This window comes from Myxine glutinosa, chromosome 2 (assembly GCF_964187855.1).
Source record: "Myxine glutinosa chromosome 2, kmMyxGlut1.1, whole genome shotgun sequence".
Taxonomy (NCBI): domain Eukaryota; kingdom Metazoa; phylum Chordata; class Myxini; order Myxiniformes; family Myxinidae; genus Myxine; species Myxine glutinosa.
In genome coordinates this window covers 110,020,623-110,033,005 of record NC_136262.1, presented here as the reverse complement: position 1 = coordinate 110,033,005, position 12,383 = coordinate 110,020,623, and the positions used below count along the sequence as shown (strand labels likewise).

Below are 12,383 nucleotides of genomic sequence, written 5' to 3'. Positions count from 1 at the left end.
GGAAAGGTTAAAAGAGTTGGAATGGAAAGCCGAGGAAAGAAGAGCAGAGGAAAGGAGAGCTGAAAGGGAACTCGAGGAAAGCAGAGCAGAACAGGAACGAGAACTCGAGGAGAGAAGAGCAGAGGAAAGGAGAGCTGAAAGGGAACTCGAGGAAAGCAGAGCAGAACAGGAACGAGAACTCGAGGAGAGAACAACAGAGGAAAGGAGAGCTGAAGAAGAGAGAAGAGCAGAGGAAAGGAGAGCTGAAGAAGAAAGAAGAGCAGGGGAAAGAGCAGAGGAAAGGAGAGCCGAAAGGGAGTTAAAGGAACGTGACATGGAGTATCAGAAGGAACTTAAACTCAAGGAGCTGGAATTAATGGGAGAATGGAGAGAAGTAGTATCCATGCCGGCTAGTTCGACAACTAGTCAGAACACTTGGGATGTTGGTGGGCATGTGAGGCTGGTTCCACCCTTCAATGAAAAGGAGGTAGCCAAGTTTTTTTTACACTTTGAGAAAGTGGCTCAAATGCTAAAATGGCCTGTGGGGTCCTGGACTATGTTAGTGCAAAGTGTTTTGGTGGGTAAAGCTCAAGATATCTATTCGGCTTTACCGATTGACCAATGTGCAGATTATGAGATAGTGAAGAAAACCATTCTCAAAGCCTATGGATTGGTCCCTGAAGCTTACCGGCCAAAATTCAGGAATGCCAGGAAGAGGGAGAGTGAGACCCATGTGGAGTTTGCCAAAATGAAGGAAACCATGTTTGATCGGTGTTGTGACTCGAAGGGGATTGGGAAAGACTTCAACCTGTTGCGACAATTGATCTTGGTGGAGGAATTCAACCAGTGTGTCCACGCAGACATTTAAGTACATCTGGATGAAAAGAAAGTACCAGAGTTGTATGAGGCAGCAACCGTGGCAGATGACTATGCCTTGACACACAGGATGGGGTTCCACAAACATAACTTCCCACCTAGAGTTAGCCAGGGGAGTTATGGTAAATCAGGTTTGGAGAACAAATATTCATGGAGGCGGCCTAGAGATGACTATGAGGACAAATCTGATACCGTGACTTTTAGGGATCAGAAGACTACAGTTCCAAGACAGACTTATCTTCCGGGGTGCCCGAGGCAGACCACGAGTTTTTCCTCCGGGCCTACTTGCGCTTTTTGCAAGAAACCTGGGCATTTGATGTCCCAATGCTACGCCCTGAAAAGGAAAAATCAGGAGCGGAGTCAGACTAGTACAACGCCGAATGCATTGGCAAATGCGAGAAATCGTCCTTGGAGGACAGTGCCTTGTGAAGGTTCCCATGCCAAAGTTACGTCATCACAGAACGACCTTGTTCAAGAGGGTTACAAACCTATTATTTCAGAGGGGTTTGTGTCACTGGATGGAGACTTGACTAACCAGAGACCTGTTAGGGTATTGAGGGACACAGGAGCACATCAATCTTTGATGCTTGAAGGCATTTTGCCATTGTCAGAGAAGACGGCAACTGGTGTTGGTGTTCTTTTGCAGGGGGTTGGTGGCTATGTTAAAGCTGCACTTCATGTCATCCATTTGAAGTCTGATTTGGTGTCAGGACTGGTCACCGTAGGTTTACAAGCCACTCTTCCTGTAGAGGGAATCTCTTTTATTATCGGGAATGATTTGGCCGGTGGTCGAGTTTCTGGTAATCCAATGTTGGTTGAAAAGCCCAGTATGGAAAATAACACCGCACAGTTAGAGCAGGAGATTCCGGGTATCTTTCCATCCTGTGCAGCGACTCGTGCTATGGGTAGGAAGCGCTCTGAAGAGAAGGAGAAGGTACTGACGTCACGCTTTGCACAGTCACTTCTTGTCGAGTACTCTGAAACTAAGTGTCAGCACACACAAGTCATGGATGGAGGCAATGTTGACAAGCTCTTTGTCGGTGGACTGAACTTTGACACAAGTGAAGATGTTCTGGACTCTATCTTTGGCAAATATGGACCACTCTTGGAAGTGCTGCTGATAAAAGACAGGGAGACGCAAAAGTCGAGAGGGTTTGGCTTTGTCACGTTTGAAAACACAAAGGACGCCAAAGATGCAGAACAGGATTTGAATGGCAAGGATTTGGATGGTCGGACCATAACAGTAGAGAAGGCAGGCCATGGGCGTCGAGGGGTCTACAGAGGAGGAACACGTGGAGGTAGTTTCAGGGGTGGCTATGGCTCCCGGGGTGGGAGTAGTAGTTTTGGTGGTGGCCGCAGTCGTGATTACTACGGAGGCTCCCAGCAGCAGCAGCGCCGTTTTGGCAACTCTCGATGGGATGACTATTACGGTGGTAGCCGAGATGGGGACCGCTACTCACGTGACTACAGCACCCGACTCTACAACTGTAATTATGATTTTTATGATCAAGAGAAGAGTTGGAAGCACTGAGTGCTCAGGAGCAGCCGAGCCAAAATTCCTACACGGATTAACCCGTGAACTCCACGTTCCTAAATGCGTCCATGCAGTGAATACTTCCAGGCCTCACCACCCAACCACCATGAAACCTGGCTCTCAGCTCGGCCTCCTTCAAAAAGTGCTATAGATTTGCTTTGCTTTGGATTTTTTGATCACAAGCCCTTAACCTTCATTCAAGAAATGAAAAATAAAAACCAGAGGTTGATGAGATGGAGTTTGGCTTTGCAGGAGTTCAACTTGGAAATTGAGCATGTAAAGAGCAGGGACAATGTCGTTGCTGATGCTTTGTCCAGAGTGAACTAACTTTGGAAATTTCTGTAGGTTGTTTGGAAGTTTTGTTGCTTTATTTTGGGAAATATTAATTAATTATCGTTGCTCACGGGAATTGATGATTTGGGTGTGAGTTTTACTTTTGTTTGTTAAAAGAGTTTTTGCCTGCAAAGAAAGTTTTCACGATGTTCAAACTTTCTTTCTTGAGGGAGGGAAGTGTTACGGATTCGTCACTTCCATTGTTGTTTTCATCCACTGTAAGCATTTTTGATTCCATGTACTATTATTGTTGTCGTTTAAGGGAGATAGAGGTTACTATTTTCAAAAGGTAAAAAAGTCAATGTTTTAAATGAAACCGGAACCGGACGACGACGAAGAAGAAGAGGAAGAAAGAAGGCGGAGCGAGTGAGTCGGAGAAGAAGCCTAGCTGCTTCGAGGTCTGGAGCAAACGTTGACGAACGGAGGTCACTAGCGAACTTCAGGTTTCCCGGGAAAGGGATTCTTGCGACAGAGTTGTTATCGCTGTGACAGATCAACCTGCATGTCAGGTTTGGCGGTTGATTCCGAGGACAATCATCGTCGTGCCGTTACGCCTCGAGAACGGGCCATCGGCAAATTTGACTCGCTTCGCAAGGTTTTTCGCTTCGCTCTAACCATTTTCACCGCATCCAGACATTTATCTGGTGTGTGTGTGTGTCACGTGGATTTTGAAGGTAAATCTGCGGTTCGCCGGTTTGGAGCCGTGAAACGTCCATTCCCGAGGGTGTGATTTCCCAGTCGCCTGGAGGGCGCCTTTGGATTTCCCCGTCGCCTTGAGGGCACCTTTGCGCAGCTTTGGCCGCGTGACTGTGACTGTCATCCGAACGGGATTCTGGTCTCGATTGGACATCGTTCTGACGATCGCTGGAGCGGATCGACTTCGGGCTTGATGCCGGAATAGAGACATTGGGGAATGTTCTTCTTTTCGCTCACTTGGAGCACAGTGAGTTATATTGTACGAACCTGATGGTACCATCATGGGAAATATATATTGGTTGTACAATTGATTACTATTGTTGTTGTACTGTTATTCTTGTGTGATCTTAATACAATATTTGTTTGTTGGTAACAATTGGTGTGGCTTCACCATTGATCTTTGACATACAGAATAACACATTTTTCTGCCGTGACTCCTCTCGGGGCTCGGAGGTACACCGTGACCGGGGGTTGGGGAGGAGCATGTAACAATATATATATATATATATATATATATATATATATGTATGTATATATATATATATATATATATGTATGTATATATATATATTATATATATATATATATGTATGTATATATATATATATATATATATATATATATATATATATATATATATATATATTGTTACGGATCTCTGTCGGCCTTTTTCCCCTTAAGAAGGGGGGATTAATACCCTTGTGTATGACTGACCGACGTGAGTCCTGAAGTTGCCCAAGCTCCCTCCGGAGAGGCAGGTGAGCAACCTCGTTCGTGACCGCGGACAAGATGTTAATTGCCGAGCGGATTAGCAGCCGCGGCACGAACCATTAGCAAGTAACTGACCCGATTCTTAAACGCTGGCCAAATCGTGCCACAGGTGTTCAATGTGGAAACCTCAAAGACGAACGGATGTGAAGAAGAAGAAGGCAAAATTAGGAAGAACAAATATGATTTATTACTCCTATTATGTACACAATGAAAAGTAACCAAGGAGAAGGAAAGATAAGAAAATAAAGACAGAAAGATGGAAGGACCAGAAGACACAGTGCAATATTAACTTACCTAAACAGTCTTACTTAACCCCCAGGACAACATAAAAGACGGACGACAATCAGACTTACATGGGGGGATGATGATCGGGATGAATGGCACGAATGGCTGGAAGGAGAGGAAGGTTCAGTTGGAGCAGGAGAATGGTCGGGCCGGGAGTGAGCAGCCGCCGCCCCTCCGCAGGCGTGTTCGCACGGCGGCGTCGCTTTGTAGCCGCGGCCGAAAACCGCTTTCGACACTCAAAGCTGCTGTGGTCAAAACTGCCATTGGTTCAGCTCCGGTTTGTTCAAAGCTGCGGTTTGCTCAACGCTGCGGTAAACTCCTTTTGATGAACTTCTCCCTTCTAACAGTGGACTCTTTTTGTGCATCTCTCTCCCTCAATCATCTCGGTGGGGGCGTCGCGTGACGGGCTATATAGGCCACACCCTGGAACCTTCGCGAAACCGCCCGATCGTTCTTTCTCTGCCCTCTCAAGCCAAACCCCTCGTGCTTGATTGGTCGGCAAGGGCTGGCTCACTCCTCCTTCCGATGACGAGGGCGGAGACACGCCTTTCTTCTCCGAACCGACCGCGTGTTCAATGGAGGGCGAATGCAGTTGACAATTGCGGACAAATGGGGAAATGAAAGGGGATCTATCTTATTTGAATTTGGTGCAATGTAGAGTCAACTAATGGGAAACACAGCCTTAAACTAATACACATAATAAAGAAATAACTATTTAGAAGGATATATACTGAAACGCAAAAGAAACTTACCACCTTTGAAACCTTTAAATATCAACAATAACACTGCGTGTAGTAAATGTGTGAACTTATTTGTGGACAATAGTGTCCTCACTGTCAGACAAAACGGTCACGGATGGTCACTTGAACCTTCAATGGTCACTTCATAGCACAGCTGTTGAACAGCCTTTTTGACTGTCAGTGATTAGCCAAGGGGTACGGGATGATTTTAATGAGCTGCACGTGATGTCTTGATATTGGCGTTAAAAAGGCCAGTGCAAAATGGGCATTTCAATCAACATGCCACGATTGTCAAGGGATCAACGGCAGCGTGCCCTGGGCATGCTGCAAGGCGGACTGAGCTACCGTGAGGTGGCACGTCGCCTTGGCTGTTCACACCAGACGATATCGGCCCTGGTGGACAGACACCCTCCACAACTCTGCAGATGACAGACCTCGATCAGGGAGGCCAAGAGTCACCACTGCAAGGCAGGACAGGCAGATGGTCCGAAGTCACCTGCGGGATCGATTCCGTCCAGCATCCCACACTGCGGCAGAAACTCCGGGGCGTGCAAACCCACGGATCTCCAATGATACTGCACGAAGACGACTGCATGACTATGGTCTGAATGCCAGAAGACCATACAGAGGCCCCGTGATGACGGCTGCCCATCGCCGCAACCGACAGAGATGGTGCCAGCAGCATCAGCGGTGGACCTTGCCGCAGTGGAACGAGGTCGCTTTCAGCGATGAGTCAAGGTTCTGCGTGGACAGTCCTGATGGGCGTGAGCGTGTCTGGAGAAGAACTGGCGAGCGATATGCCGATTGTTGCGTGCGTCAAGCCAACAGGTGGGGTGGCCCAAGTGTGATGGTGTGGGCCGCCATATCAGGCCGGTACAGGATGCCACTGGTGGTTGTGGATGGGAATCTTAATGCCCAGCGGTATGTGGATAACATCCTGCGACCTCATCTGCTGCCATTCCTGCTAGACCACCCAGAACTGAGAACCTTTCAGCATGACAACGCTCGTCCCCATGCTGCTCGCTTTACCACTGCATTTCTCCAAGGCAAGAACATCAACACCATGCAGTGGCCTGCGCTCTCCCCTGACCTGAATCCCATAGAGCACCTGTGGGATGAGCTTGGGAGACACGTAGTTGGCAGGGCCAGGACACGGGCAGAGCTGCTTCAGACATTGAGGACTGAGTGGGACAGAATCCAGCAGCAATCCATCCAAAGACTGGTAGGCAGTATACGCCGACGATGCACTGCCTGTATCCAAAACAATGGTGGCCACACACGCGATTGAAAGGGGACTGACATTGCACCCTGTGCTGTTCTGTACTGTAGAACAAACTGATGAGATGGTGTATCTTGGTCAAAAACTTGACATGTCATCAATAAAATGCCAATGTTTCAATTAGCAATTGTTGGTTTGTTTTATTTTGAACTGTTATAATTTTATTACATTTCAAACAAGTGATGTTTCTTTTGCGTTTTCGGTCTTTTTGAAGTTGGCCAAAATGGTCAAATGTTTCGGTCAAAATGCCCATTTTGCACTGGCCTTTTTAAAGCCAATATCAAGACATCACGTGCAGCTCATTAAAATCATCCCGTACCCCTTGGCTAATCACTGACAGTCAAAACGGCTGTTCAACAGCTGTGCTATGTAGTGACCATTGAAGGTTCAAGTGACCATCCGTGACCGTTTTGTCTGACAGTGAGGACACTATTGTCCGCAAATAAGTTCACACATTTACTACACGCAGTGTTATTGTTGATATTTAAAGGTTTCAAAGGTGGTAAGTTTCTTTTGCGTTTTCGGTCTTTTTGAAGTTTGTCAAAATGGTCAAATTTTTCGGTCAAAATGCCCATTTTGCACTGGCCTTTTTAAAGCCAATATCAAGACATCACGTGCAGCTCATTAAAATCATCCCGTACCCCTTGGCTAATCACTGACAGTCAAAACGGCTGTTCAACAGCTGTGCTATGAAGTGACCATTGAAGGTTCAAGTGACCATCCGTGACCGTTTTGTCTGACAGTGAGGACACTATTGTCCACAAATAAGTTCACACATTTACTACACGCAGTGTTATTGTTGATATTTAAAGGTTTCAAAGGTGGTAAGTTTCTTTTGCGTTTCAGTATATGATTTGCTACGTGCATGTATATGGACTAACTAAGAGGACGACCTTTGACCTTTAACCTTTACACACAAAACAGAGATATTTACAAGGAATCATTACACTACTCAGGGTGATATTTACAACAAGATTCTCAAATCCACAACAATATATATATTAGATACATACATATATATATATATATATATATATATATTCAAATATGTACATATATGTACATAGACATACATATATATATATATATATATATATATATATATATATATATATATATATATATATATATATATATATATATATATATACATACATACATAGATACATACATACATACATACATACATACATACATACATACATACAATACATACATACATACATACAATACATACATGTATATTATAATGTTTGGCAGAAACACCAAATAGTATATTGTTACGGACACGACTTAAGATGTTGCTTGACCGAGCGGAATGGCCGCCATGTTCGCACAGTTTACCCGATTACCCCCAACTCACCCGATTCCACTCGAACGTTGGCCAAATCGCGCTACGCTAAATCAATGATGGAAAGGACACAACGACTGGGATAAATGAAACGACGCAAGGGGTACAGTTCTCAAGACCTCCGGAGGAGGATATAATTAGTGGTGGAGAAAAGGGGTAGATTACAAGGTAATGAGGTAAAGACACAGAAGAGATAGGCACTTAGATACAACCTTATCCAGCCCAGACAGACCACAGACAAACGGAACAAGACTGACTTACACAGGGATTGATGGCAGGGAAGGACAGGCAGTCGATAGCACAAGGTGCACCTTGGCTCAGGGACAGGATAAAGCGCGGTCCAGTCCAGAGATGCGGGGAGGTGTCACAGCGCTCGGAGGTGGCGTCCTTCTCTCTCCAAGCTCAGCGCGCATCTGACGTCACCTCCCTCTTCGTGCGCATGCTCAGCGGGGAGCGACACGCCCTCGGCTCGTTGGCTCCGCCCCAGATGGGATCGGTCCGCCGCTTCTATTGGGTGCGGGGGTTACCGGGCTCCGCCCTTGACGAGGAGCTGACAGCGAGCCCCTACTTGGTAACCCCGTCGAGCACATGTTCGATGGCGGCTCGTTGGAAAGGCTTGGTGCCCTCCCAACACCCCCTACCAACCAAGCCGGAGTGAGGACGCACACTCCCCGCGCCGCCGCCGCTGTTGTTGTTGTTGTTGCTGAACCGTGAGGAGGAGCTGCGGGGAGGTATTGGGAGGTCCTAAACTTCCTAACGGTGCCATACAATCACATTCTGTTGCAACGAAGAGTCAGAATTAATGGAAACGAGTCCTTAACTGACATAGACTAAGAATAACTAGCAAGATGTCCTATAGTTGTCTACGTGAGATGCGGTGGACCTGGATGCGACATTTAATGGGGGAAATAGGGGGAGGTCGGGTCTACAGAGTGTTGTTTACAGAAAATGGGACTAGGGAATGGGGGATTGGGGATAGTTGGGAAGTATTGGGGAAATAGGGGAATATTTACAAGCGGATATGGATGGATCCAAATCCCATATCCGCAACAATATATATCATATATTTTTCGATTTTAATGTTGTTCATTGTATTTTTATTTGCAGTATTCACAATGTAATTGTATATTGCAAATTAAAACTAGAACTGCACTGGGTAGAGCACGTACCTCCGCCAGGCTGAACAGTTTAGGTTTTGTATCCTCCTGATAGGCTGGATCTGGATCGAGATCTTCATCAAAATGTGATCATTTAGTTCTTATCACACACCCAACTTGTCCACCAAGTTTCATCCGAATCCGTCGATAACTTTTTAGGATATCCTGCTCACAGACAAACAAACAGACAGAGAAACAAACAGACAGAGAAACAAACAGAGCTGGAAACATACCCTCCATTCACCTTCAGTGGCGGGGGTACTAAGACGAGATGGAGGAGGAGAGAGAGACAAGTGAGATTGTGTGAGAGTGAGAGGGAAAGAAGTGGGTAGATGATGCATTGTCTCAATATTTTTAAATGTCCAGATTTAATGAATAAACCTCTGTATCTTCACACCTCCACAGCTATACGGCTACAACGAAAAGCCCTTGAGCCTACAGCTGTTCATTGGCACAGCAGACGAGCGTCTACTGCGGCCACATGCATTTTACCAGATGCACCGGATCACAGGCAAGGCGGTTAGCACAAGCAGCCAGGAGGCCATGCTCAACAGCACAAAAGTGCTCGAGGTGCCATTGTTACCTGAGAACGACATGCAAGCAAGGTACCCATCCCGCACCATCATATGCGACATCGTCCTTACATTATCATTCTCATGGTATCTTGTCTAATTTATCATAAACAGGATTGCTATACTTCCTTTTCATTATCATTATTAATTTATTATTTCACTTTTCCTTGACATTCACTGCCGTAAAGGGGGCATTACTATTTAAACTAGGCTGGCACTCAGTAGAGCACATACCTCTGCCAGGCGGAACTGTTTACGCTTCATATCCCACTGCTCATCCAGATCTGCATCTGGACTTGAACCAAAATATAATCGGCTTGTTCTTGTCAACGTACCCAACTAATCCACCAAGTTTCATCCAAATCAGTCCAAAAATGTTGAGATATTGTGCTATATATAGTTTTTGGAGCCTCAATCTTGTATACCAAAAAAAAATCTCTCAATTGTAAAGAATTATTTATAAAATGATGTGTGTACCGGTACGTATAAGTGATGAAAACTTTAAAAACTTCTCTCTTGGCATTTTACATCACAAAAACATTACAGTATGGCCTGGCAAGGTTAAATATGTTTGTAGTACATTCCAAACATCGCAAATTACAAAAATTAAGTGTATAGTGGGTGCAGAAGAAAGTATCACTTTGTGGAAATATCACCACTTTAAATTACTCATCGAACGTGGGCCGAGATGGGCACTCCTGCCCGGACGGAGGGCGTGAGTGCCCATGCTAGTAGCATTAATGCCACAAAGCCAATTTTGCAGCACATGCGCACTAGGTGGTTGGCCATTGCCTTCACAGTAGTAGTCAGGCCAGGAATTCGGAATTTGGCAGGTAACAGCACACAATGGCCTAGTCTTTTGAGAAGGACACGTGTGTGTATAACATCAACCAGCCAAGTGCTTGCACATGGGAGAGCTGGCATAACATCTCCTAAAGGATAGCATATACCCCATGGTGCAACGCCCTACATATAGTGTGCCAGACCCAAAAGTTTACACTCAGGTCCCATACCTACTCAGAGCAAACCTACACAAGGAAATTGCGCTAGCTCTCAGTTATCCTGTCAGGGTGGAGCTGCTTAATGAGAATTAAAATACATAAACCGATTTAAAAAAATACAGCTGGTGAGTTATTTATTTTCCCCAGTTATTGCCTCCACGCAAGTTTTGCCAAAGAGAACCTTCTTGGCAGCCAGAGTTCAACTGTACACCACATTCAGTTGAGTCAAGAAGATAGATGGGCAGACGCTGCAAGTTTTTCAGTCAATCAATGCCTAAGTTTCAAAAAAACGAACTAAAAATATTTTCAACAAACAAATAATAATAATTAATAAAATGACCGTTTACATATCCAAAGTGCAGTACATAACAGTGCAATCATTGCTATTCCCAGTATCGACTGTGCTGGAATCCTCAAACTTCGGAATTCAGACATCGAACTGCGCAAGGGAGAGACGGACATTGGGCGCAAGAACACACGCGTGCGGCTTGTGTTCCGCACACACATCCCACAAGCACATGGCAAAGTTCTCTCCCTGCAGGTTCCGTCCATCCCCATTGAGTGCTGTGAGTTTGCATTCTCAAACACAACTTTTCCACAAATGGGTGGGATGTCGTATACATCATATAGACACATGACTGGGTTCAAAACTTCTGGCTGTTTGACAGTTTGTCATATTAACTTTGTAAGGAAAAATCTGCATCAACACCGAAACGAGGTCAACGAACGTCAATAAATGAAAAAGTATTCGCTGTGATATTTAATCTGCTTTCGTCTTAACAGGAGGCCTGCTATGATGAGGGACTTTGAGTTCCATCACTTCTAAAGTAATTTCATATTCATAATGTTTTTCTCTTCTTATTTATAGCTTCTTGTACATGAGGAATTCCAAACATTCTTGGAATGAGACTCACAGTAGTCCAATAAATGCCAAGGTTTTGTTTTTCAATATATGTACAGTTGCGATGCAAAAGTATGATTCCAGGAGGAAATTAATGTAATTAGATTTGATAACAAAATAAACAAGTACAGATACATTCAAAGTACACCGCCCCCATGCCAAATAAATAAACAACATCCTCCAGCACGGCATTGCCGGGAGTGGGAGAGGTGTACAATAAATTGATTGATTAGTTGCATAATTAAAATCAATAAATAGCGTTCATAAAATGTTTTCTTAATCAAATGGATAATAGCATACCTAAACCACCAATGCTTCATCCGAAGCTGTAACTTTTTGAAAATTAATCGAGTCTTTAATCGAAAATAATTAAATAATTAATTGATTAATTAATAAATAAGTAATGGATTAATTGATTAATCAATACATCAAAAATATCTTTTATAGCCACATCACCTGGTCACTGTTGTGCCCAAATATTAGCTTCCTAGCTCAAAAGGTGCCTGAGATGTTGCCCAGATGAGAAAGAAAATAAAGAAATGATTAATAATGAAAATAAATAAATAATCATCATAAAATAATTAAATAATTAATCAATTGGCTAATAGAATACCTAAACCACCACCGTTTCATCTGCATCTGCAACTTTAAAAAAATAAAAGAATCAAGTCATTAATATAATAATTAAATAATTAATCGATTAATTGATTAATCAATAAATCAAAAATAGCCTTTACAGCCAAATCACTTGGTCATTGTCATGTCCAAATATCAGCTTCCTAACTCAAAAGGTTCCTGAGATAATGCCCAGAAGAGAAAGGAAATAAATAAGTACTTAATTAATCGATAATGATTCAGTCACTAATCAATTAATTGATTAATCAAAAAAAAAAATACCATTTTTGCCA

At 44.0% G+C, this 12,383-nt stretch overlaps 1 protein-coding gene across 3 annotated transcripts in view; it reads left to right on the top strand.

The window, feature by feature from the left end:
* The window catches only part of LOC137414419 (nuclear factor of activated T-cells, cytoplasmic 3), a 323,497-nt gene that overhangs the window by 182,512 nt on the left and 128,602 nt on the right, over positions 1-12,383 (top strand). For all 3 annotated transcript variants that reach the window (XM_078771398.1, XM_068099948.2, XM_068099947.2), the window contains 2 exons: positions 9,407-9,606; positions 10,968-11,140. In XM_078771398.1, the coding sequence (XP_078627524.1) occupies positions 9,407-9,606; positions 10,968-11,140 (373 nt within the window). The remainder of the gene's footprint in view (positions 1-9,406; positions 9,607-10,967; positions 11,141-12,383) is intronic.